At 56.1% G+C, this 25,985-nt stretch overlaps 3 protein-coding genes across 8 annotated transcripts in view; 2 read left to right on the top strand and 1 right to left on the bottom strand.

The window, feature by feature from the left end:
* The window catches only part of SLC44A2 (solute carrier family 44 member 2 (CTL2 blood group)), a 48,956-nt gene extending 34,613 nt beyond the window's left edge, over positions 1-14,343 (bottom strand). For 3 of the 4 annotated variants that reach the window (XR_016443718.1, XM_090059010.1, XM_090059009.1), the window contains exon 1: positions 14,105-14,343. Coding sequence is in view for 3 of the 4 variants with exons in the window: in XM_090059010.1 (XP_089915136.1) it covers positions 14,105-14,207 (103 nt within the window). In the remaining variant the exon portion in view is untranslated. Of the gene's footprint in view, positions 1-6,070; positions 6,271-14,104 lie in introns of those variants that run through there. The other variant, XM_090059011.1, reaches the window with a different exon arrangement.
* AP1M2 (adaptor related protein complex 1 subunit mu 2) lies at positions 14,088-22,145 on the top strand. Of its 3 annotated transcripts, none has more exons than XM_090059013.1 (13): positions 14,088-14,105; positions 14,932-15,016; positions 15,898-16,054; positions 16,692-16,759; positions 17,966-18,096; positions 18,557-18,704; positions 19,018-19,144; positions 19,541-19,683; positions 20,143-20,214; positions 20,378-20,536; positions 21,038-21,163; positions 21,632-21,707; positions 21,973-22,145. In XM_090059013.1, the coding sequence occupies exons 2-13, from the start codon at positions 14,975-14,977 to the stop codon at positions 21,993-21,995; spliced, it is 1,272 nt and encodes a 423-aa protein (XP_089915139.1). In that variant the 5' UTR covers positions 14,088-14,105; positions 14,932-14,974; the 3' UTR covers positions 21,996-22,145. The 3 variants fall into 3 exon arrangements, with proteins under 3 accessions (XP_089915139.1, XP_089915138.1, XP_089915141.1); XM_090059012.1 differs by having other exon boundaries at positions 20,140-20,214; XM_090059015.1 differs by lacking the exon at positions 14,088-14,105 and having other exon boundaries at positions 14,839-15,016; positions 20,140-20,214.
* A 1,302-nt stretch (positions 22,146-23,447) lies between these two features.
* On the top strand, positions 23,448-25,444 carry CDKN2D (cyclin dependent kinase inhibitor 2D). The gene is made up of 3 exons (XM_090060319.1): positions 23,448-23,580; positions 23,696-23,863; positions 24,194-25,444. Exons 2-3 carry the CDS (start codon positions 23,720-23,722, stop codon positions 24,551-24,553), a joined length of 504 nt encoding a protein of 167 aa, XP_089916445.1. The 5' UTR covers positions 23,448-23,580; positions 23,696-23,719; the 3' UTR covers positions 24,554-25,444.
* Positions 25,445-25,985: the final 541 nt, after the last annotated feature.

The following is a 25,985-nucleotide window of genomic DNA, read 5'->3' as shown; positions in this document are numbered from 1 at the left end:
TGAGCAGAATACCTGTGATGGTCACCTTACAAATCTCAAGAGGGTTTTTACCCAACAAGGACACGCCTCCAGAGAGACAGATCCTACTTTTGAAAGAGCCACCTGGATACCATGTGAAGAATTGCTGCAGTACAAAAACAAAATCCCCATGAATTGCACACTGTTAGTTATGACATACCATCTTCCCTGGAATTTATATGGAAAATCTCAAACAACTGCAACCCATACTAGAAGATCCTATTCTTAAAGAGATCTTCCCAGAACCACCCATACTAGCCGTTAAACAAGCACCAAATCTCACTAACTTCGTCACCAGAAGCAAACTCCCTATGACCCAAACCACACCTACTGGATCCAGATCATGCCAGGACAAGAAATGTAAAACCTGTAGACATATCTCTACCACCCCTACAATTACTACACCCCACAACAGAACCATCACCATTCCTGGATCTTACACCTGCACCTCCAGAAATGTAATATATCTCATCCAGTGCACCAAATGTCCTGATGGAAAATATGTAGGAGAAACCAAATAACTGTGCACCAGAATGAATGCACACTGAAAATCCATCAAAGATGAAAATATGCAATTACTTGTGGATGCCCACTTCTCACAGGGGAAAACAACCACTCTCTCTCCAACCTCTCAGTTCCAATCCTCAAAGGGAATTTACAAAACACCTTTTATAAACAAACCTATGAACTGAGGGACAGCCAGCACGGGTTTGTTGCGGGTAGATCTTGCCTGACCAATGTCATCTCCTTCTATGACCAGGTGACATGTCACTTGGACAAGGGAGAAGAGATTGACATCATATATCTGGATTTTTTAAAAACCCTTTGATCTGGTGTCCCATGATTTCTTGGAAAAATTAGCCAACTGTGGCCTTGGCTACATCACAGTCCGATGGTTGGGGAATTGGCTCTGAGGCCAGACCCAGAGAGTGGTAATCGACTGAAGTGAATTGTGGCGCTCTGTAATCAGTGGCGCCCCTCAAGGCTCCATCCTTGAACCTGTTTTCTTTAACGTCTTTATCAACCATGTGGATGCTGGTGCCAGAAGTGGACTGACCAAGTTTCCCGATGACACTAAACTTGGGGGTCGACCGTCCACATCTGAAGATAGGCTGGTAATCCAGGCTGACTTGGATAGGCTCAAAAAGTTGGCAGATACAAACCTGATGACATTCAGTACTGACAAATGCAAGGTAGTCCACCTTGGGGAAACAAACCCCACAGAATGCTTACAGGCTTGGCAGTGCTACAGTTGCTAACACCATGGCCGAAAGGGACTTGGGGGTCATGACTGACCGCAAGATGAACATGGGCCACCAATGTGATGTTGCAGCTGGTAAAGCAAACCAAACTCTGGCTTGAACTCATAGATGCTTCTCAAGTAAATCCCAGGATGTCATCCTCCTGCTGTATTTGGCCTTGGTGAGGCCACAGCTGGAGTACTGCATCCAATTCCAGGCTCCACATTTCAAGAAGGATGTGGAGAAGCTTGAGAGAGTGCAGAGGAGAGCCACACGCATGATCAGAGGACAAGAGAATTGGCCTTATGAAGAGAGGCTGAGATCCATGGGACTTTTCAACCTAGAAAAGCGCAGGCTCAGGGGTGACCTGGTGGCAGGTTATAAGTACATCAGGGGTGTGCATCAGGATCTGGGGGAACGCCTGTTCACCAGAGTGCCCCAAGAGATGACGAGGTCCAATGGTCACAAACTCCTCCAAGACTGTTTTAGGCTGGACATAAGGAAAAACTTCTTTACTGTACTACCCAAGTCCCCAAGGCCTGCAATAGACTCCCTCCAGAGGTGGTGCGAGATCCTACTCTGGACTCCTTTAAGAAGCGTTTGGATGCTTATCTTTCTGGGATCCTTTGACCCCAGCTGACTTCCTGCCCTTGGGGCACAGGACTGGACTTGATGATCTTCCGAGGTCCCTTCCAGCCCTAATGTCTAATAAATCTACGAAAACTTCACTTCATAAATCTACTGGATACAAAAAAATTATGGACATTGGATTTATGACACATTACAACCTGCTTGACATCTGATTCACCAGTTACCTGCCTGAAGCTTACCATTTGCATTCCTTCACACGTTCCCTCCCCCGTTTCTCCCCCTCCCCTCCTATCTCTACCCACTGTCGTCCAAACTTCTACCTATTTACATTTTGACAGACTTCTTGTCACACTTTTAACTTCCTATTTTGAAGAGCTCAGAACAACAGCAGTCCCCCAATGCCTGAAGAACAGTGTTTGTACCTGAAAGCTGGCAAAGAACTTTTTGCCAACTATTTAGTTGATCTAATAAAAGATATCACATCTACCCAAAGAACCTTGCCTACCTATGTCCTTAGACCAACAGGGCTACGGCCAACAACCCAGCAACATATGTCAAGGGGGTTTTAAGCCTCCCTCAGAGGCATTAGGTGTTGGTTGCGGCTGGGGGTAGTAATTGGGCTGAGCCAATGATCCTGCTGGGACTCAAACCTGGAGGGTCCTGGCTAGAGGGTTTTGCCCTTCTGCTCAGGGTCAGACTGATGCTGCATTTGGGGTCAGGAAGGAATTTCCCCCCGAGTCAGATTGGAATGGAGAGAGAGGGAGAGAGAGAGAGAGTGTGTGTGTGTGTGTGTGTGCGCGTGTGTCACGGGGTTTCTTCCTCCATCGCAGGTGCACAGCCTCTACCTGGGATCTCACAAACATATTAACCTTTTGCAGCAGCAGGATGTTGGCTGCCGTGTTCCCCCTGCTTTCACTCTGGCAGGTTCAGGTGTGATGCCTGGTGCTGTGTAAGGGTAGTTTTACAAAGAGTTTAGATGACAGATTTGTCTGGGATGGTTTGGACAAGGCTGATCCTGCCACAGGCAGGGGGTTGGGTTTGATGCGACTGCTGGAAGTCCCTTCCAGCCCCACTTCTCTAGGATTCTATAACCATTTTCCCCTCCCAACTTTCCTTCTTTTCAATCCTGGGAACAGCTCCCAGCCAGATTACAGAACAAGTTTCTTTGTGGATTCCCAGCCAACGTTCAGAGAAAGTTTCCATTCCCGCTCTGGGACTTTTCCAAGAGAGACAGTCACCAAAGACATTTCCAGGTACTACCAAGTGCCTCTGACAAACCTACCTGGAGCTGACAGTACGCTCAGCAAGGTCTAGTCTCTGCCAGAAATCTCTGTGCTCAACAGGTTACAACCACCCTCACCCAGTCACCCTTTGGGCGGAAGCCAAGAGTAGAAGCCAGAGCATTTGCTCCATCCTGGGAAAGAGCCTGGTGCCCAGTCCTCCTTGGAAAGCTCAGCAGCTTTCAGGGATACACAAGTGAGTTGATGTAGGGAGAATAGCCAATGAAGAGGGAACATATGCAGGGGTGGATTTCGTAGAGAAACAGGACAGGGCTGGATCCAACCAGGGGCAGATCCAGAGTGGGGGCAGCACCACCTAGAGTCTCTGGGGACTTCTGTAAAGTCCCCAAAGTGGAAGAGAATCCCTCTCTTCCCCTCCTTGCTCAGAGGCATGTCCCCTCCCCTCTTCTCCCTACCTGCCCTGGCTACTTTTGGGGAATCTTCCAGGGCTGCCCCTGCCCTCTCTAGCTGTCCTGTGAGGTGGCTGGACTCAGCTTGGGCAGTGTCAGTCGCTTCCCCACCTGCTCCTGCAAGTCCAGGCAGTATGGGGGAACCCACCGCTTCCCCATTGCTGCTGTCTCTGTTCCCAACTGAGCCCAGCCCTCCTGCTGGAGAGGGTAGGAGCAACTCTGAAGCTTCCCCTGCCCCCAGGACAGCAGGGGGACTGGAGGAGGAGGGAAAGGGGAGGAAGGGAGAGACATACTTCTGAGCTTAGAGAGGAAAGCAGGGATGTTTACCTGCTTCAGGAACTTTGAAAAGCCTCCAGAGCTTCCTGCAGCCTGGTTTTCTTCCACTGGTGGGTACAGAATCAAATCCTGGATCTGCCTCTGATCCACTGCCACCCTTTCAGCCTTTCCCCCCTGCTGCCCTGCTCAGCTCCTCCTTTGTAATGAGACAAGCAACATATTTTGGCAGTGCCCTTCTCTGCTTATCAGCAGTGTGGGGTCCTTGCCAGCTCCCCCATGCTATCTGCCAGTACTTCCCCACTCTGAAACATGGAGAATGTAAAGAAATGACTGCAGAACATGGCCCCCTTCACAAAGTGACAAGCTTCAGCCAGGGATCCCCAAAATCAAACATGGAAAACATCTCTGGGGCTTGGCCTCCAATCCCACATCCCAGCCCCATCTGGCAGTCTTCAGGGTCTGGTCTTCCCAAGCCAAGGGACCGTTCCCTACCTCCCAGCCTGTAGCCACCCCCAGCATTTCCAGCCCGGGCATTCTTCCCAGGGACCCCTAACTTTGAATAAATTCCTTCCCCCTGGAGAACCTCCTCAGTCCTGTGACGACATCCCCAAACTAGACCCCCTTTCCCCCTGCTCCAGCTATTTGCTGATCACAAAGGGGGAGAGGAGTCAAAGGGAACACTGGGATTTGGCTGCTGCAATCAGAAATGAAGGGAAAATCCCCAGTGGCTTTGGGGCCAAGGGGTCAGAGAGGCACTGGGTAGCCTTGGAAAGGGGATGCCGGAGCAGGGAGTGTCAGCCATGAGCTCGCCCACAGCGTGCCATTAAGTGATTCACCACTTGTTGACGGATAGACAAGACTGCAAAGAGGCCAGTGAAGTTAAACATGGTCGGCCTCCCTAGCACACAGGCGTGAAGAGACTTTACACTGGTGTATTGCTTCTCATCCAGGAAGAAAGTGCCCACGTGGGCTAGGCCTTAAAAGTATCCCCCCCACCCTCTACTCCCACTTGAATTTCCACAACAAGGGCTGCAGCCAAAAAGAAAAGTAGAAAGCGGTGTAGGTTAGAACCTTATACAGCAGTGATTCTCAGCCGGGGTAGTACGACACCCTGAGGTGCCTTGAGATCCTTTCAAGGGTGCCCCACAAAGCTATCAATGTTAGCCCAACAGGATTCACAACAGAAACTCAGAGACTGTAAACAGAAAGGCACAGCGGTGGGGTTTTTCTGAGGTCTTCATAACAAGACAACTGCTCTATACTACAACTGCTCTATTCTACAACTGCATGCCTCAAAGTTCTAGGGGTGCTTTGAGTCTAAAAAGATTGAGAAACATTTCTGCAGGCTAACAAATTAGATATATAGGTATATATATAGATATAGAATCTAAGAGATCTGCTTTGGTTAGATATGCATATACATGCACATGTATACACACAAATAATCTGTTTCGGTTAGTTAGATTATGTATATATGCATGCATGTATGTAATCTACACACACAATCTGCTTTTGTTAGATATATATACATACATGCATACGCGCACATGCATCTATACACACACATACACACATATACACATGCATACACACACATAAGTACTTTGCTTTTGTTAGATACACACACACAATCTACTATTGTTAGACATATATAATATGCATAGACACACACACACACTCTGCCTTGATAACTTGCACACATATACATAAGCAGACACACAGATGCACGCAGACAGCACAAATGACTGTGAACCCAAGTACCCTTCCTGAGCTGCTGTGAAACTGTGCACAAAGCAGATGCAAGGCGGTGAAAGACGAAAAACAGCCACAAAGAAAGGCGGATGAGAGGTGGCTGCTGTCTTGTTTCACCCAGAAGCTGGTATGTGAATTCTGCCCCCCACCCCCCGCTCTGTGCCCACCCCAGAGCCAGCTGCTTAGGGGGAATTTCACCCACAAAAATCCATTTCGCCATGGGGTTGCTTTCCAGCTACACCAGAGGTCAGCCCAGCCTCTTTCTGCCAAGGATCAGAAATGCATTTAAGCTGCTGGCAAGGATCCTGGGGCTTTGGAGACCCACAAAGGCACAGAACCAAGACCCACCCTGTCCAGCTCAGGGCTTGTGCCATAATCCTGCCCCTGGCTTCCAACCTGTACAGCCAGCCCGTGGGAGACTTCTCCACCAGGAACTAGCAGACCCCAGACTACAGTGCATTCCCTGTGGAGAAGACAGGCCCCGCGAAGGCAACGCTCTTACCATGTTTGCCATAATAGTTCTCATCTCTGCCCATCTCGGCTGTGAGATCAGCTGGATTTCTCTCTTTCCTACCCCTCCAAGCCAGCCAGCGGGGCTCCAGCAGAGCTTGCTGGGATTCCTTTCCCTTCTTGGCTAAACTGGTCTAACTTGTAGGCGGTAATTTGAGCAAGCCTTCCTTTCCAGCCCCTGGGTTTCCTTTCCCACATGCCTCCTGCCCTCTTTTCCGCTGAGGCGGTGCTCTGGGCAACCAATAAAAACTGAAATCCCTTCAGACATTGCATTTAAAGAGACAACAGACTGAAGAGCTCTCATAACTACCAAGGCACCAGACCTCACCACAGCCCCACAAATAGGCTGTGTCCCCATACCCATCCAGACCACACCATCACTGCACCTAATAACAAGGCGTATGACATCCAAGGATCATTCGGCTGCAGCTCTGGCAGTGTCATATATGCCATCCCGTGATCAGTGCCTGTCTGCACAGACTGGGTAATCTCTAGGTATAGAACAAATGAACGCCCGTTTGAGATCAGCTGCAGAAAGACACAAGGCCCTGAGGAAGACACTTCACCCTCCCCTGGATGCTTTATTGCTAACCTTGGGATTGCTGTTTTCTGGCAAAAAAAATATTTAAAAATCAGTTTGAATGGCAAACTGAGGAACAAGAAAGCAGCCACAGACTGGACTGTGTTCAATCTGGTTTAAACGAGGACTAGGGATTCACATCTCATTCCTGGATTAGTTTGTGTGACCCCCTTTGTTCCTACTGGTGTTTGTTTTTCTCTCTAAGAACTGCCCCCTTCCACCCTCCCTCCTACTCTCCCTCCCCTCCCTATTCTAATTTCTCTCTCCTTATACTCTGCTTCCTGCACGCTTTTCACAACCTCCAATGAAACGAATGTGGGTTCACAAAAGCTTGTGATCTCTCTCTTTGCGTATCAGAGAAATCACAGTCCCCTGCTACATGTTACATATATTATGCAAGAGGCAGACAAGGTTATTTGGGTAAATGTACTATCTTTTATTATACCAACTCAAATAGATGGAAAAATTTCATAGTGCTTAGGGTTGGAAGGGACCTAAGCAGATCATCAAGTCTGGCAGGAACGAGTGTGGGGTCATAACACCCCAGCCAAATATCTGTCCAATCTCCTCCTGAAGACCCCCAAGGTAGGAGAGAGCATCACCTCACTTGGGAGCCCGTTCCAGAGCCTGGCAGCTCTTACTGTAAAGTAATGTCTCCTGATGTCCAGCCTGAACCTTCTCTAATAATTTGTGGATGTTATTCCTAGTAACCCTGGGTGGTGCCTGGGGGAACAGAGTCTCCCCCAATTCCTGCTGTTCCCCCCTGGTGAGTTTGTAAATGGCCACCAGATCCCTTCTCAGCCTTCTCTTGCGGAGGCTGAATAGGTTCAGGCCTTTCAGCCTCTCTTCGTAGGGCCTGACTTGCTTCCCCCTGACCATGCGAGTGGCCCTCCTCTGGACCCTCTCAATGCTAGCCACATCCCTCTTGAAGTACGGCGCCCAAAACTGGATGCAATACTCTTTTCACAACAAGAAGTAAAATTCTTCTATTTGAGTTAATCTAATAAAAGATATCAGATTTAACCAAAGAACCTTATCTGCCTCTGTCCTTAGACCAACACTGCTGCAACCTATACCCATATATTATGCAATCCACTGTTGAATCGTGCAATAAGTAGACTGACTACAAGTGAAAAGTAACTATCGCACAATTAACTGGTGAATCGCATAATAAATGTAGACCATCAGAAGTGAAAAGTAATTATCATGCAATTAACTGATGAACTGTGCAGTAAATTTAGACCAGCCACAAGGGAAAAGTAACTATTGTACAATTAACTGGTGAATCACACAATAAATTTAGATTGGCCATACATGCAAAGTAACGATCTAGGTGACCAGGAAGGAAACTGGCTGAAAGGACCCCCACGACTGGGACCACTTTTCTGTCCCTTGTCTGCTCACATTCCCCAGCAGCTCCACTGGCTCCTTGGACTCGTTCAAGGGCCAGCAGACACTGTCCTGTGTGCTCTGCTCGGTGTGCCCCCTCCGTGTACAAGATGTAAACCTTTGACCCTGACTCTAGTCCCTATTTTGTTATTTGTCCCAGAAATAAACTGCCACTTTCCCAGGCTTATAGTTGTACTTGGTGGGCAAGTAAAGTTCTTTAAAGTAGCGAATAGGCCCGCATCACACTAGGCCCTCACTTATATCAACAAGGTCCTGCCCGAGGGCAGTCTCTGCTCACCAGTATCCCCCAGCCCCTGGAGCTCATCAAGGGACCCCAGCCTCAAGAGTCCTCACAGCAACCCCCACCCCACCATCTCAGCAGGCTGGAGGATGCTTTCAGACTCTGCTGCCACCAGCTCTACACACTCGCGCTCTGTACCCTCCACCATCCCATTCTTGCATCCTACCCAGACACTAAGAGGTGGAATATGCTCAGTGAGGATGCAAGGGTCCCCCAGTGGAGAAGCACCTTGATCCTGTGAGCCACCTGGGACCTCAGCTGGTGGCTCCTCCATGGAGCTGTCTGGGTGTGTATCTGGCATGCTTTACAGACACACTGACATCTGCCTCGTCTGAGAGCAGAGGGGCACATGCCTGCCTGTAGCTCTTTTACCATCTCCTCCAGAATGTCCTGCTGAGGTCCTGGCAGCATTTCTCCCCACACCTTCTCTTTTATGCACCCCCCATCCGCAGTCCCACCAAGCTCTCGTCTTGGCTCTGCTCAAGCTAGCCATCTACCAGCCCAGGAAGATCTCTTGTTATCAACCGATGGCCTCATTCCCTTTCTTATTTTCTCTTTTTTTTTTGTTCTCTGGAATTAGTTGATGCGTTCCCAGTGGCCTTCCTTACCAAGGGAGGCTTATAGTATTTCATGCTGGACCTAAGCCCATGATCTTTTGGCACATCAGACTGCCGGAGTGACACAGCCCTCTGGCCAGTGTGCTCTACTCTCCATGCCCCCTCCTTGGTGCACTCATCTTCAGCCTATGACCTTCACTCCCAGAGCCATCCCTGGGATGGGCATCAGGGCAACTGCTCTGGGCCTTGCAGAGCTGGGCCAGCTTTGCATCCAGCCACTTGCCACCCCACCAACGCCACTGCGCCTGGGCCCTACACAGGCTGATTTGCCCCAGGTCCTGCTACAGGTGACCTCTGCTCACTCCCATCCCTGTTTTGTCTTTGAGTTGTCCCCAGTGATCAATGATGTGCTCTCAGCACCAACAGGGACTTATAGCTCTACTTGGTGGGCATTAGCCCACATTCCAGAAAGTTGTATCAAAAGCCCTGTGTCACACCGGGACAGAAAGCAGAGGCTGGAAGGGAGAATGAAGTGGGTCTGACCAGGGTTTATTCTTCCTGGTTCCTCTCTCACCTGTGGCCTCCAGCATTTAAGGTCAAGGATATTCGGATTCAGAGGCTGTATCCTTAATGCCTGTGCCCAACAGCAGCCGATGCCCCTTTCCTCCAAGAACAGGTCCAATCCCTTGGAGTGTCTAGCAAAACTCTCAGCTGCTTCTGCGTCTGGGGGCAATGATGCCACCCTTGAATGACTTGCTAGGTGGAAAAAAATTGCCTTGGGTTCGTTATAAACTGACAGCCTCCTAGTGTCAGGTTGTGACCCCTCGTTCTCATCTGGTGAGAGCTAGGCGATAATAAATCTCTAGAGACTTTCTCTTCACACTTAGTATTTTGGAACCCGCTTCTGGTGTTTCCTCTTGACATCTCTAACCCAATAACTGGTAGACGCCAGGGAGGACATCAATCTCTCTATATCTATCCAGATCAATGCTCCCCCCTATAGCATCCACCCCTGCCAGTGTCAGAGACAGAATGGACCATGGGTCTGCCCTGGTCTGGCCCAGCTGATGGGCTTAAGGACACATCCAGTTGTACTCCCTGTTGCTGCCAGACCTGCTGCTAGGCAGGAGAAGATCCTGGCAGGGCCGTCCCCAGCTGCCCAAAAGCCAGCACAATTTCCTTTTGTTCAGCCAAGGACTTCCCCAAAAGAGAAGAGAAGCCACTTTGCTTCCCATGAGTGCTGGGGAGGGGGAAGGGACCAGCAGGCAGGCAGCTGCAGCCAGATACAGAAACCGAAAACAGGAGGGTGGAGGGTGCAGGGCTTAAAAAAAGGTCACCTCCCTCTTCACACACACACATGCCCACAGAACCTGGGCGTCCTGACACACACACACATGCGCACGCTTTTTTCCCCCACCAACGCATCCAGCTGTGAGATGGGTTGTGTGTGTGTGCATGCACCAAAGCATCAGGGACACAAGTGTGAACATGCTTTTCTCACCCCACCAATGCACCCAGCTGTGAGCTGGCTGACACCTGGCCTCCATCTTGGGGCACAGGCCTAGTTTCTCTCTGGGGAGCTCTCCCCCACCCCATGCCCCGCAGCAGTAGGCCTCCACCCAACTTCCTTTTCCTGTAGCAGAAACCAAACAAAACCCACTCACCCTTGAGATGGAGCCCAAGCAAGACATGCAAATCTTGAAGCCTCACTAGGTCCTTTCTCTGCCCTGTTTCCCTGAGATAGGACCAAGGCAGTTAGAGGTGCAGTGGTATTTTTTCCACTGATTCACTTATAAGGGCCCAGCCAGCCACCTGGAGGCTGCTAAGCCAGGTGAAGGAGTCCCAGGTTCACTCTTCTCACCAGTTTGCAGCATCAGTTTGGCAGGAGAGAAAACCCATTACACAAAGGCTAGGACCCTTACAAAACAGGTCTTGGCAGAGCTTATCTTAGTCCTGGATCTACCATATTTATGGGCTTACCTCTTGCCTCCTGATACAACACACCTTTTTTGGGGGATGGCAGAAGGAAGGGGAGAAAAAAAAAAAGATGTTTCCTTTTAACCAGACCATCCAGAATCAGTTTCTCCATTTTAAGACACACGCTGAAGTTTTCAATTGAGGGCCAAGGTGAGTGAGCATTGTAGGTGAATAAATACAGTAATTTAAGCCAAGCCTGCAAAAGCCCTTGACTTAACTCCCCTAGGCCAATACAACCACATCCTCACCAGAGAATTTATTTGCAGGGTGCGATGATCCTGACAAAACAGGTCTAAGCAGAGCTTAGTTCATTCCTGGAACTACTGTATATATTCACATACCACATGCTTCCTAATAGGACACACACCGTTTTTAGGGGAAGACTGAAGAGAAAAAAAAAAAAAAAAAAGAGAGAGATTTCCTTTTAACTAGACCATTCGTAATTGGTTTTCCCATTTAAGACACATGCTGCTGTTTTCGAGCAAGGGGAAAGGTGAGTGTTGGAGGTGAATAAATATGGTAATTTAAGACAAGTTTACAAAAGCCCTTGATTTAACTCCCCTGGGCAGAGTTTGCTGGGACAGACCTATCAGCAGGTGCCTGTGTGGGAGAGAGAAACCCTGTTCCCCGATGCCATTAAAAGCTCCTTCATGCCAATATAACCACGTCCTCACCTGAGGCTTCATCTGCAAGATGCAATTACGCTGACAAAAAAGGCCAGCAGAACATTCGCATATTATATTTATTCACATACCGCATGCCTCCTGATATGACACATACCTTTTTGGTGGGAAGACCAAAGGAAGGAAAAAGGAGAAGTTTCCTTTTAACCAAACCACTCAAAATCAGTTTCCCTATTTAAGGCATGCCACAGCTTTCAATTGAGGGGAAAGGTGAACCTTGTAGGTTAATAAATATGGTAATATAAACCAAGCTGGCAAAAGTCCTTGATTTAACTCCCCTAGGTAGTTTGCTGGTACCATGGGTGGATCTAGGATTATGAGAAGGGGGGCACAGATGCTGCAGGGAATCATCCCATATGACACAACACACATTTTTGTTCAAAAGAAACTAGAAGTTGTATTTGTTTTTGCAGCAATCTTGAACGGAGGAATCCAGCCCTAGGCCCTTAGCATATTAGTAAAGTTCCTAGTTTCTTTTTGCCTGGAAAAAAATAAGTAGTGTGTTCTGTGTCATCATGAGCACCCTGCTTTTCAACACCCTGGGGCCTCCCATGTTGACATCCTCCATTTATTGGCCTCCAGGCCCCGTTATGTGTTCAAATTAAAGGCAGATAGAAAACAGCTATAGAGTTGTTACACATTTTTAAGTGCTAAGGTTGTAGCTGGATGGCCATTTTTATGGTGTGATAATTACTTTGCAGGGTTTAGTGCATGACTCATGGGTGAAGGGTGTGATGTATGTAATGTGTAGTAGGGGCCAGAGATGCCATTAAAACAACTCCTTCTGTTTTGGTCAAGGGCTGTGAACAGCTACAAGTTTCACCCTTTGTTGACCCTGGTCTGCTCTCTGCCTCCACCCCCTCACGTAGCCATGAATTCCACACGCTAATGACATGCTGGGTAAAAAAAGTCCTGACTCTTGCTGGTTTTGAACCTGTTGCCTGGTCATTCCTGCAGGCACCCCTGGTTCTAGTATTTTAGGACTGAGCAAGTAACAGTTCCCTGATCACTTGCTCCAAACTCTTCATGGTTTTATCGACTTCTAATCCTATCCCTCTTCTCCCACCTCCCAACCTGCTTCTTTCCAGGCTGCAGCCCTGGTCTTTTCAGTCTCTCCTGGTCTGGCCACTGCTTCTGGCCCCAATTCGCGTTGGCTGCCCTCAGCCCTGGCTGTCCTTCCTTTGGGTCTTGGCTGGGGAAGGAAAACCTGCCCCCGGCCCAGGGTGAGAGGGTAGCTGGGAGTGAGTCGGGTGGTTCTGAGTTGCTGTGGGGGTTATGACGTTGCCCTGAGCCAGCAAGTTCCCACCGCCATGCTTCACTTTCCTCGCCCGTTATAAATAAACCCTGACTGGGCATGTGGGCTTGGAGCCAGGAATAGAAACTGACGGTTTGTGGTTTCCAGCTGCCCTTGCCCCTGGCCCCATGCCCCTCAGTGCCCAGCTCCTCCCTGCCCTCACCTCCCAGCTCCCCTCCCAGGGCTGGAGAGAATCCAGGTGTCTGGGCTCCCAGCCCCACTGCCCTCCCCTAGCTGGGAGAGAAGCCAGGCATCTGGGGGGCTGCTCCCCTAATTCCACCCCGGGTCTCTGAGACAGGCCCAGATTCCCGGGCATCCCCTGCCAATTGCTGGGAGGGAGCCAGAAGCCTGTTGCCTGGCAAGTAGCTCTCATTGGCTGCTAGTGATGTCATGGGGTGATGAGATGGACAAGGGAACAAAAGATGGGGGGGCAAGGCCCTCCTGCCTGGAGACACCTTCCTGCCCTTCACAGGCCCCTGTGCCTATCCCAGCTCCCTCCTCCCTTGCCCCCCCCCCAATTAAGGCAGGGCAGGAGCTTGAGGGGAGCTCCATGAAGTCTGTGCAGTACCACCCCCTCCCCCCACAAAGGAAAGCAGATGAGGAAGCCCCCCCCGCAACACCCTGGTCAGGCCTAGGGATGGTGTGCCCCTCCCCATGCCAACCAACCCCTGGGAGATGCCCCCCCCTGCCACTGAACTTTCCTGGTAGCCTTGGTCAAGTCCCTTTGCCTCTGCAGGAGCCAGGGGGCTGCAGCCTCCTTCCCACTGCACAGGGGATGCCAGATACAGTGGTGATGGGAACTGGGCCAGCATCTAACTCTGCCCCGCCCCACCAGTCAAAGCCACCCTGGCTACTTCCATCCTTCCAGCCCCCACAACCCCCCTGAGACACCTGGGGTCAGCCCCTGCCTGCCTGGGCACAGAGACCCTGCCAAGACCCCAGGCAGGGTCCCAGCTCTGAGGCCCGGGGGAGCAGGGATGACCAACATGTCCCAGGCCCAGGCTGTTGCCATCACAGGCAGCATCAGGGCAGCTCGGGTCCGGCTGCCCCCCCGCTGGTGCCCTCGTTGCACCCCACGGCTCTTCCCTTGCCCCGGGGGGAGGCAGCAGCGATACCTCAACCCCCTACTGGCGGGTGGTCCTGGAGCAGTGCGCGGGTTACCCCCTCCCTCCCCGGGGGGCCACAGCCCCCAGGCGTCCGGGCGGAGAGGCAGCAGCGGCGCTGGGATGCGGATCTCCCCGTTACCGTAAGCCCCGGGCGGGTCCCTCCGGCTCGGCTCCTCATCCATTGCGGCCCGGAGACGCCCCGAGCCGGGGGGCGGAGCAAAGGGCGGGCCATACAGGCCCATCTCCGCCCCCCAGGCCGTAGAGCCGCGCTAGGGGCCCCCGGGCCGTACAGCCCGCTTCTCCCCCCACCCCGGCCGTGTGATCCTCCCCCTCCCCTCGGGAGAACCCAGGCGTCCTGGCCTCTGCTCCGCGGGGCGGGCGAACTCTGGGGGTCCGACCCGTGACCATCGCCCCCACGCAGGGACTGGGCGGGGCTGCAGCGCCCCCTGCTGCCGCCTCTGGGGAGCGCTGGGGTGCCCGATCCTGCACAGCGCCGGGCACAGGCAAAGGGCCCGATCTTGGCTCGGGGGCTGTGCAGCGCCGAGCACAGCGAGGCTTCCGCTCCCGGCTCAGGAGCTCGGAGAGGGGCCCAATCCCGGCTCGGAGTCCATACAGCGCCGAGCACAACGCCGGGCCCGATCCTGGACAGCGCCGACCTGGTGAAGGGGCCTGATCCGGGCGCAGGGTAGCGCCAGGCATGGCCCCGAACCCGATTCGGGGACTGTACCGCGCCGGGCACAGCGAGGGCCCGGGTCCTGGCCAACGCCGAGCGCAACGAGGGGCCGATGCCGGCCCAGGTCCGTACAGCGCTGAGCACGGCCCAGATCTCGGCTCAGGAGCTCAGCGTGGGCCCCAGCCCGGCCCCCCAGCGCCGTGAGGGGGGGATCCAGACTCTTCTACCCCCCGGGGCAGATCGCAGGGCTGCGGCCCCTTTAAGGCTGCGCTCACCTGTGCTCACCTGCCCAGGTGGCTGCGGGAGGCGGAAGCGGGGCCGGGCCGGGCTGGGGCCATGTCTGCCTCTGCTGTCTTCGTGCTGGACCTCAAGGGCAAGGTGAGCCCAGAGTTGGGGACAGGTTGGCCCCCCGCTCTGGGACCCTGTGGGGAAGCCAGGCGTCCCGGGCCAGGCTGCTGCTGGGGGTGCACGGAACGGAGGGGGCGCCCCAGGGGCCCTGGGCTCGAGCCCTGCCCCGCTGCGGGGTAGGGACCTAGGTGTCGGGGGAGGGGGTAGCAGGGCTGAGCCCTGACCACCCCCAATGACTGGGCTGGGGGATAGGGCAAGGCAGAGAACCCAGGAACCCACATGTCGGGGCTTTGGGCTCACCCCAATTCCCTCCCAGGGCAGGCCGAGAACCCAGGCATCCGGGTTCTTCCCCCCACCCCCAGGCCTGCTCTTCTCCCCCTTGACCTGGGAAGGCCATGAAAGGTCACATCCAGGCCCTGAGTAGGGCCAGCTGGCACCAGAGCCCCTCCCCCCCCATGCTGCCCAGCCCCTGGAGGGGGGGCTCTGGGGTTGCTTATTAGCCCCAAGCTTCATCAGCTTCCCCTGCCTGGGATTTTGGGGGGCCTGTCAGGGCAGCCCTGGATGTCTTTTGGGGGCTGGCTACTCTGGCAGTCTGGGGGTCTGATCAAGTGTGGGGTGGGGAGCCTCTAGGCAGTCAGGAAGTTCCCTCAAGGATGCTGGGGGGGGTCCCCCAGAGGGTCTCCTAGGGCAGAGGATTCCCCCAGAGGTGGGTGGGGGTGTCTCTTGGGGTGGACAGTCTCCCTGGGTAGGGGAAGGATCCCCCAGAAGCTGGTGAAGGGTCTCCCAGGGTAGGTGGGGGTCCCCCTGGGTGGGCTGGGGCCCCCAGGGTGGGGGGTCCAGGATACCCTTGGGGCTGATGGAGTTCCCCCAGGTTGTGGCCCCTGCCCATGCTACTCTCCTGATGCCCACAGCCACTGATCAGCCGCAACTACAAGGGGGATGTGGACATGGGTGAGATCGAGCACTTCCTGCCTCTGCTGGCGCAACGTGAGGCCGAGGGCACCCTCACCCCCCTGCTGACCCATGGCCGTGTCCACTTCCTCTGGATCCAGCATGCCAACCTCTACCGTATCCTCCTGCCTGCCTGCCTGGGACATGGGTGTCTGTCCCCCACTGCTCTTTGCTCCCCGGGTGGCTGGACCTATCTGGCCCCTGAGAACTGTTTGGGGGGGAGCATGGGGGCTGCCTCCTCCCTATATGCAGGGGAGGTATGGTCATAACCCCCCTGTGTCCATGGTCCTAGATGTCAGGTAGCCCAAGCTGGGGGGATGCCCTAGTCAGACCCCAGATGCCAGCCTGGGGTTGGAGGTAGGGGGAGACCCAGCCACATGCTCCCACCCCACAATTACATTCCTAGGACTAAATGGTGAGCCCGGCTGTCTGGGCTCCCACCCCTGCCCCCAGCTACACTCTGAGGTCTGAACAGAGAACGCTAGTGTCCGGGTTCCCAGGTGCCCCCCAAAACTAGCTGGACATTATGGGCAGCTGTCTTGGGGAGGGGGTGGGCATGGCCTTTGCTCCTTGGCAGCTTGGGTCTTGTAGCAACCCCTCTGGTGCCTACAGTCCTGGATGTGAGGTGCCCTGACCCAGGGCATTGCCCCAGCCACCCGATGCCCATGCAGGGGGTGTGGGGGGGAGAGTCCTTGGGGGTGATGGGTGCCTGTGAGTCCCTGCTGCCCCGGTGGCTTCCTTAATCTGCCCCCAGTGGTGGCCGTGACACGGAAGAACGCCAACGCCTCTCTGGTCTACACTTTCCTCTACAAGATGGTTGAGGTGCAGAGGCAGGGAATAGTTTATCCCAAAATAGATGGCATGCTTCAATCCTGGGATAAAATGGGTTTAACGCTGGGATAGGATGACGTGACTTAATCCTGGGATAAAATGTTTATTAATGCTTTATTCCCAGAATTTCTCCTGGGACCAGAGGTGACCCAAGCAGGGTGTGGGGCCCAGGGCAAATCAGCCCATGTGGGGCCCCACCCCCACTCTGATTCCATGGGGCCCTGGATCCAAAGAAGCTGCCTCTGTTGGGGAGGGCGGGGGGTAGCAAGCAGCTGGATGTGGAGCTGCCGCGGCGGCGGCTCTGCAGGACCCCCCCAAAGCGTGGGGCCTGGGGCAGTCACCCTGATTTCTGCCCCCCTGCCCGACTGGGACAAAATGTCTCTAGATGGTTAAAATGGTTTGGTCTAATTCTGAGAGAAAGTGTCTTAAACCAAACCATTTTTCCCCAGGATTAATCCTGGGATAAAATGTTTTAGAGGGTTTACTTTAATTCTGGGATAAAATGGCGTGGTTTGATCCCAGGATAAAACAGGATCTTAATCCCTGGATTTTTTCCTGAGATTAAATCAAGCCAGCTAAAACATTTTCTCCTGGAATAAAATCATTTGTTTTTAATCCCATAATAAAATGGTGCATTTTAATCCTGGGATTTTATCCTGGAACAAGATTTTTAGATAGTTTGTCTTAATTCCAGGATTTAATCCTGGGATAAAATGGCTGGATTTAATCCCAGGAGAAGGTGGCTGCTTGCAGTTTGAGAGCTCAAGGCAAGATTTCCTTGGCAGGTTGGGGATACCTCCAGCCTCTAAGTCTCCCTGAAAGCTCTTCCTGGTTTATCCCTGGATAAAATTCGCTTGGAGCCTGGGGCTAAAACTAAATGGGAGAAACAGTTATCCAAAGTGGCTGATTTGTTCCTGGTTCTGACTCCCAGAACAGGACTGGAAGGGCAATTGACCCCAGTTAACCTTTGATTGTCCTTGGCACAGCTGTTAATTTGGATATGTACAAATGTTTAAGTGGGAGATCGGGGGCTTGAGGGGTCCTGGAGTGAAAGGGGGACAAAAATGGGACTGGGTTTTGAGGCTGGGGTTTTGGGTGGGATGGGGATGGACCGGGTGGGTCAAGCCAGGACTGGGCTGGGGGAGAGGTCTGGGACCCCTATGCCCCACTTTGCCAGCTGGTGGTCTGCCATTGCAGGTCTTCTCGGAGTATTTCAAGGAGCTGGAGGAGGAGAGTGTCCGTGACAACTTCGTCATTGTCTATGAGCTCCTGGACGAGCTCATGGACTTTGGCTTCCCTCAGACCACAGACAGCAAGATCCTACAGGAGTGAGTGACCCCTGACCCCTGAGTGACCTCCTTTAGCTGGGCCTGGGACCCCTGCCCTCACTCACTGGGCTGGGCCTGGGCTTCCCCAAGTGAACCCCTCACCAAGCCTGGGATCCCTGACCCTCAAGTGCCCCCCTCACCCCGCAGTGGCCAGACTTTGAATGATGACCCTCCCTCCCAGCCAGGCCTGGGACCCCTGAGTGTCCCCCCCAGGTGGGGAGGTGGTCCCAGACCTCTCCCCACTAACCCCCACATGACCTCTGGGCCTGGCTTGGGACCCCCAGGGGCAGGGCTTGGCTTACTGCAAGGCCTTGGGGGTGGGGGCAGGCAGACGGTTCTCTGGCTCTTGGGCAGGGGAGGGAGAGTGCTGGATGTGCCCTACAAGGCTGGGGCGGGGGATCTCTGGGGTGGGGGTGCACAGGGGCACTGGCCACATCCTGCTGAGCTGCGGCTGCCCCAGGTACATCACTCAGGAGAGCAACAAGCTAGACACAGGGCGGTCGCGGGTGCCGACAACAGTGACCAACGCGGTGTCATGGCGCTCTGAGGGGCTGCGCTACAAGAAAAATGAGGTCTTCATTGATGTCATTGAGTCTGTCAACCTGCTGGTGAGAAGGGGTGTGGGGGGGTGGTATTTCCCTGTTCTGAATTTGGGGCAGAAAGTTTCAGGTTTGGGAGTGCTTTTTGGGCAAAGGGAAAAGCTGGCCTGGCCTGACCCTCACCCCCACCAGCGCTCCTGACTCCCAGGGATCCCTTCATCCTCAAAGTTGCCCCCCCCGAATCCCAGCCTGACTACCTTGGGATCCCCTCTCTGCCCCAGCTGGACCCCAGAGCGCCTCCACTTTCCTACCACCACCTAGGGGCAGGGGCCGGGGTGGGGTACCCCAACCCAGGCTGAGTGGCTGGCATGGGGCCCCACAGGTGAGCGCCACAGGCAGTGTCCTGCTGAGCGAGGTGGTGGGCAGCATCAAGCTGAAGGTGTTCCTGTCGGGGATGCCTGAGCTGCGCCTGGGCCTCAACGACCGCGTCCTCTTCGAGCTCACTGGCCGTACGTCTTGGAGCACAGGAGGGGGGTGGGGGTTGCGGGACAGGAGAGGGTCCTGTGGGGGATGAGCAGAGCTGGGGGAAGGGGTAGAGGGGACACCCTGCCCTGGCCCAATCCATTGCTCTGCTCCCTGCCCTATACCCTTTGTCCCACTGGCTGCTCTGCTTTCTGCTTCCTACTTCATCTACTGCTTTGCTTTCTGCTCCGTGCCTTGCACTCCCTGCCCTGTGACCCCTGCCTGATCTATTGCTTTGGTTCCCACTCCTTGCCCCATCTGCTGCTCTGCTTCCTGCCCTGTGCAGGTGTTAAGGCTGACTGCAACCCCCCCACCCCAACCTGCCACAGCTCCCCCAGATGCCCCCCCAGCTCATAGCTACACCCCTCCCCGCCTGGGTCTAGGTGGCAAGAACAAGTCGGTAGAGCTGGAAGATGTGAAGTTCCACCAGTGCGTGCGGCTCTCGCGCTTTGACGCCGACCGCACCATCTCCTTCGTGCCCCCTGACGGCGACTTTGAACTCATGTCCTATCGCCTCAGCACCCAGGTTGTGGGGGTGCAGGGGGTGGACACTGGGGTTCTCTCCCCAGTGCTGGTGCAGGAGGGGTTGAAGGGGTTAGGGGCTGGGAGCCTGGACACCCGGGTTCTCTTCCCCACCCTGGGGGGGGAGTTGGAGCCAAGGGGTTAGGAACCTGGATGACTGGAGTCTGGAAGGTTGGGTGGGGTTGGGAGCCCGGACCACCTGGGTTTTGTCAGCTGTGGGAGGGAAGTACCATTGTCAGAAGGTAATGGGAACCCGGATGCCTGGGTTCTCTCCATCTCTGGGAGGGGAATGGAGGCTGGAGGGTTAGAACAGTAGAAGGTGGGAGCCTGGGTGCCTGGATTCCCTGTCCCTTCCTGTGTGACTTCATCTCCCTGCTCCCAGCTCTTGTGTGCATGTGGGGAGTGGATTGGGGGGGGGGGGGCTGTTGTGACTCCCTCATTTCCTCTTCTTCCCTCCCAGCAGGTGAAGCCCCTGATCTGGATTGAGTCAGTCATCGAGAAGTTCTCCCACAGTCGTGTGGAGATCATGGTCAAGGTGACCTTGCCTTGTATTGGGAACCTCTTGTATTAATTCCTTGAGGCAATGACCCCAGCAGGTGGCCTGGGGTTGAGTTTGGTTGGAAGGGGGCAGGAAGGGTCCCTTGAACTGCTTGGGCAGGGAATATGCCCCTTGACCTTTGCTTTCTGACCCCGGGCAGGCCAGGGGTCAGTTCAAGAAGCAGTCAGTGGCCAACGGGGTGGAGATCACAGTGCCCGTGCCCAGTGATGTTGATTCGCCCAAGTTTAAGGCCAGCGTGGGTAGCGCTAAGTATGTGCCCGAGAGGAACGTTGTGCTCTGGAGCATCAAGTCCTTTCCGGTGAGGTGGCCCAGTTGCCTGGGTTCTCTCCTGCCTTGGGGAAGCGAGGGGAGGGGGCTGGAGGCTGGATGCCTGGGTTCACTCTCTGCTCCGTGGGGCGGGGAGGGGCTAGGAGCCTGCACACCTAGGTTCTCCCTCTGCTCCAGGTGGGGAGTAGGGGGCTGTGGGTGGGTCTCCAAGTCAGAACTCCTGGGTTCTCTCCCTGGTGGGGAAGGGAATGGGGGCTGGGAGCTTGGATGCCTGGGTTCTCTCCCAGCTTAGGGAGGGGCGTGGGGTGTGTGGTAGGTGGGGGTAAGTGCACAGGGATTGGGGTCCTGGATGCCTGGGTTCTTATTGCTGTGGGAGGGGAGATGGGGCTGGCAGAGTGAGGGGACTGGGACCTCCTTTCCCGGGTGGGAGGAGAACACAGGTGTGTATGAGAGCAGGCACTTGGATGCCTGGGTTCCCTCTGACACTTAACAAGGGTGGACCCTGTGACCTCTCCCCACCCCATGCCGGCAGGGCGGGAAGGAGTACCTGCTGCGTGCGCACTTCGGGCTGCCCAGTGTGGAACGGGAGGAGGATGAGGGCCGGCCACCCATCGCTGTGCGCTTTGAGATCCCCTATTTCACCGTCTCGGGCATCCAGGTGGGCCAGGGGTGGGGCTGGGGTCCCAGGAAGGCCATGATCCACACCCTGACCCAGGAATGATGGGGGGAGGGTGTTCCTAGACCATAACCTATGGTACTGTCCCTATGGTGACTAGGGGGATGGGGTCCATGGACATCCCTTCTCCCCCTCCCCCCACAGCCAGCCTGCAGTCTCCCTGATGCAGAGATCCTGGGAGGGAGAAGACTGGGTTGGGGGTCTGGGGGCATTGGGGGTGGGGGTTAGGAGTGTGGGGGAATTTTGTGGGGGGCAGTGTCAGGCTGGAGAATACCCCTTCTCTGCAGAGTTGTGGTCAGACTGGTGCTCTGGCATGTGCCTCATTTTCCCTGCTCTCAGATGGGTGGGGGAGAGCAGTCCATGTCCCCAGCAGCTGCGGGACTAGATTAGTGCCCTTCCACCTCCTCCCCCCAGCCTGGGGCAGCCCCCCCAATACTAACCTCCCCCCAGGTTCGTTATATGAAGATCATTGAGAAGAGTGGGTACCAGGCTCTGCCCTGGGTGCGCTACATCACCCAGAGTGGGGGTGAGTCATGGGGGGCCTAGGCCTCTACCCCCAACCCTAGTAGGGGGTTCTTGGCATGTGTGGGGGGCATGTGGGGACTTACATATCCCCCCCAGCCTCAGTGGGGGGTATGTTGAATCTATGTATGGGGGGCACCTGTGTATGGGATGTTGTCTATGGGATGTTGTCTATGGGAGAGGTCTCTCAGCGTGGGAGGGATGCAACCCCGTGTGTGTCTACAGCTGCTTGCAGCCCCTCTTACCACCCTGCTCCACCCCCTCTCCAGACTACCAGCTCCGGACCAGCTGAACACCACTGGCCTGTGGTGGAGGACCCTGCTGTGTTGAAGGCCTGAGTCTAGCACTCCCCTCTCCTCCCAGCTACCCCCAGGGGAGAACCCCACACCCACCATATGTTGCCCTGCCTTGTCTGCTGGTTTATAAAGAGAATGTGGCTGTTTCCATGTGTCCTGTGGGTCTTTTGGGATAGAGTGGGGTTGCCCCGCAGCAGTGAAGAGCTGCCTCCTTACTCCAAGTGTGGGGACTTGGCTTGGCAGCTGCCACTTAGGGGTCTCCATATTAGTTCCCCCCATGCCCCCCTCTTCAGGCTACTGGGGGGGGGAAGGAGCCAGGACTGGGGCTCATCGAGGTAGGGGGAGAGGGCAGTGCATGCCCCGTTCCCGGACCTGAGAGGGCATGGGCAAAAGGACCCCCCCCACGTAGCCAAGCACCATCACTGCTAGAGGGAATGTGAGGCAGCCCCCTAGACTGGAGCAAAGGGTGTGGCTGCAGCCTGAGTGAAGCTGAGGGGGTGAATCTCCATGGAGGGGGAGGGGGAGGCTGGGGTCTTCTGGTGGTGGGGGGTCGTTATTGGCAGGGGCATTCCCCTCCAGCCTGTTGCAGTCTGTCCCTAGGGGCTAGGAGCATCTGCCTCCCTTTGCTCCCTCTATGGGGGGCGGGGGGAGGGAAATCATGGCCGCTGTAGCTCCCTGTGTGAATGGGTGGGGGCCAGCTACTGGAGCCTCTGAACTGGCGGGGTGTCCCACTGTCAGTTTATGGAGGTCAGTGGAATGGGGGAGGGGTCTTGACCCATAAAGTGTGGGTGAGGCAGGGTCTCAGCCCTGGCGTTAGTGAAGTGGTGGTGGTGGTGGAGTCCTGCCCCCGTGGGCTGGGGTGTACCTCTATGGGAGTGGGTTGGGGGTGTCAGCGGGAGGGGGGGGCAAGGGGGCAGAGGACCCGTGTCGGAGTGGGGGGGGCACTACGTGGAGCAAGGGGCCCCCAGACCTAGGAGCTGCGTGGAGGGCTCCAGCCCTGAGGGGCCGTGGGGCGAGTCCCGTGTGTGTGTGTGTGTGGGGGGGGGTCTCAGCTCCAGGACCCCTGTGGGGAGGGGTTATGGGGGTCCGTAACGGATGACCCCAGTAGGAGCTCGCGGCCCGTGCGGCGGGTCCCGCGCGGGGACCCGGTATCCCCCGTGGTCTCCCTTCCCCCGCCGGGGTCACGGCAGGTCGCGGGGGTCGTGGCCTCGGGGGCCGCCTACCCCTTCCCGCCCGAAACAGCGTTTGAATCGGCGCGGTCCACCCCCTGCCGCCCGCCCAGCGCCAGCCAATCAACAGCCCACGGGCGCTGCCAGCCTGCCCGGAGCCGCGCGCTGATTGGACGGGGCGGCCCCGACTGGGCAGGGCGAAGATGAGAGGCGTGGTTAGAACGCGGCGACATAGCTACAATGTAGCCGCTCGGGGGCTGGACAGACACACCCCGGCGCCGCCACGTGGGCGGAGCCCGCCCCGCCCCTGCCCCGCCCCGCCCCGCCCCGGATCGGGCCCGGATCGGGACCCCCGCGGCGTAGCCGAGCCCGGCGCCCCCCGCCCGGGGCCGCAGCCGCCAGCGGACTACAGGTACCCGCGGGGGGAGGTGACGAAGGGAAGCGCAGATCCATCGGGGCCAGGGGTCCCTGGCCGGTGCACCGGGGACCCCCCCACCGCGTCAACGCGGTGTCCGTGCTCGCCTCAGGTCCTTGCTCGGCCCGGCTCTGCGATGCTGCTGGGGGACGAGCTGGGCGGCGGGGACCGGCTGAGCAGCGCGGCGGCCCGCGGGGACCTGGCCGAGGTGCGGCGGCTGCTGCGGAACGATCTGGTGCATCCCGACGCGCTCAACCGCTTCGGCAGGACCGCGCTGCAGGTGGGGGCTGGGGGGGCGCACCCCGGGAAGGGCCCAGCCCCTGGGGGGGATATTGGGGGTCTTCGGCCTTGTCCCCGTGGGGTCCCAGCTGCCCTGTGTGGGGGTGGGACATGGGGGTGGGTTGAGGATAGGAGGCAGGTTCCTGGGTGGTGAAGGGGGTGAGAGTAGGATCTGGGGGGTGGGGGGGAGGAGCCTCAGTGCCCCCTTCTCACCCATGTTTCCCCTGGGTGGTGCTGATGGGCACCCAGCAGTGGCAGTGGAGGGCAGGCAGGATTGGTGTTGTGGGTGCAAGGGCCCAGGTCCTCCTCCCTCACCCAGCTTTCTCCCTAGGTGATGATGATGGGCAGTACGGCAGTGGCGCAGGAGCTGCTGAAGCAGGGGGCCAGCGCCAACGTGCAGGACGCAGGGGGGCGGGCACCGGCCCATGACGCAGCACGAGGGGGCTTCGCAGACACACTGCGGGTGCTGCTGGAGCATGGTGCTGATGCCAACGCACCAGATGGCACCGGGGCCCTGCCGCTGCATGTGGCTGTGGCCGAGGGCCACGCGCCTGCCGTGGCTGTCCTGGCACCCATTTCCGACCTGGGCCGCTGCGATGCCCAAGGCCGCACCCCCCTCAACCTCGCCCGGCACCTAGGCCGGCCTGGCATCATCGCCATCCTGGAGCAGCACTGCCCGGGCCCTGCCTGAGCCCTGGTGGGGGTGGGGTGCTGGGTCCCTGGTCTGGGAGGGGGGGCTGGCATGGAGCTGGCTCTTGCCAGCTGCCCCCCCATTCTCTCTCCTGCCCCTATTCCCTGTCCTGTCCCCCTGCGAAGGTCCTACCCCCTATTACCTCTCTTGTCCCCCTGACCCCTTCCCCACTGCCTACCTCAGAGTTTAACTTTTACTGTTGTTTCTATTTATATTTTTGTGGGCGTTTCCCCCTCCCCCACCGGGGCTCCCCATTGGCGGTTCCGCCTACCCCCCCCATAGCAGGGTGGGGGGTCTGGCCTGGTTGCCTTGGCCCCAAACTCAGGTTTCAACCTGGTTTCTACCCGGAAAAATCTGATAGCCCCCACTCCCCCCAATCTGCTTTTCCTTCAACAGGCGGGGGGGGGGGTCTGTCTGGGTTGTAGACCCTCCAAATCTCCTCCATCTGCTACATCCAGCCCCATAGGGTATTGTATTGGTCTGGGCTGGTTTGGTTGAATGGGGAGCGGGGTGAAGGGGTCAGTCTGATGGGGAGGTTTCAGTCTCAGGGTCAGGCACTTGGTGCTGGGGTAGAAACCCCCCCTGCTGCGCCAGTCTGGGAGCTGGGCAGTTCATAGCTCCCCCACCAGCTGCAGGTACCTCCAGGCCCACTGGGGGTGGCCCAGATGCCTTGTAGCCTCCCAGACTCCCCACTCCAGGGAGCCCTGCTATGGGCTGGAGCTCCAAGGGCAGGGGGAGCATCACAGAGCTCAGGCCCTGATATTGGGGCCCTAATTCTAGCATAGCCTGTCTGTGCCCACCCCCCACCATCTGTGCCATGGCCTGTTACCTGGCTGCATGCCTCAGCTCGGGGGAAGGGGGGTGCTTTCTATTTGGGGGAGGTGGGGTGTGTTGGATTGATTGGTGTTTTTAATGAGCTCAAAGCCGCTTCTATTTATTGGGTGCCGGGATAATTTAACGATTTTAACCATTAAATTAATATTTGCCAATGGTGACTGCTCTGCTCTTGGCCAAGGGTCCCTGTGCCCCCTTCTCTCCGCCCCACTCCACTGGGTTGGGAGTCTTTGTGTTCCTTTTTCTCACCCCTAAGTCCCACACCAGGCAACTCTGGGCAGGGAGATCCCCCGCACCAGGTGGCATGAGGGCAGCAGAGCTGGGCACAGAACCCAGGAGTCCGGGGTTCTCCCTGGAGCCCTGCTCCTATTAAGCCCCACCTACAAGCCCCCTGCCTAGGATGCCGCCAAAGAGCCTCTGCCCAGCCTCCCCGTCACTGTCTGGACCTTCCAATAGCTCCACTTTCCTGCAGGACCACCACCCCTTGCCTTACTCCAACCCCCTGCTCCACCCCGATGCCCTTCAAACCCAAGTGGAGGACCTAGAGCCCTCAAGGGGGAGGACAAGAAGATGCTGCCCCCTTCACCCCCTGGGGCAG

This window comes from Crocodylus siamensis, chromosome 8, assembly GCF_052110815.1.
Source record: "Crocodylus siamensis isolate JL-2025a chromosome 8, ASM5211081v1, whole genome shotgun sequence".
NCBI classification, from domain to species: domain Eukaryota; kingdom Metazoa; phylum Chordata; order Crocodylia; family Crocodylidae; genus Crocodylus; species Crocodylus siamensis.
This window is presented reverse-complemented; position numbering and strand designations above follow the sequence as displayed.

Coding starts and splice junctions, on each gene's coding strand:
- CDKN2D (XM_090060319.1), top strand. CDS start 23,720: ATGCTGCTGGGGGACGAGCTGGGCGGCGGGGACCGGCTGAGCAGCGCG. Junction 23,864..24,193: donor TCGGCAGGACCGCGCTGCAG/GTGGGGGCTGGG, acceptor CTTTCTCCCTAG/GTGATGATGATGGGCAGTAC.
- AP1M2 (XM_090059012.1), top strand. CDS start 14,975: ATGTCTGCCTCTGCTGTCTTCGTGCTGGACCTCAAGGGCAAG. Junction 16,760..17,965: donor TCCTCTACAAGATGGTTGAG/GTGCAGAGGCAG, acceptor CTGCCATTGCAG/GTCTTCTCGGAGTATTTCAA. Junction 18,705..19,017: donor TTGAGTCTGTCAACCTGCTG/GTGAGAAGGGGT, acceptor GGGGCCCCACAG/GTGAGCGCCACAGGCAGTGT.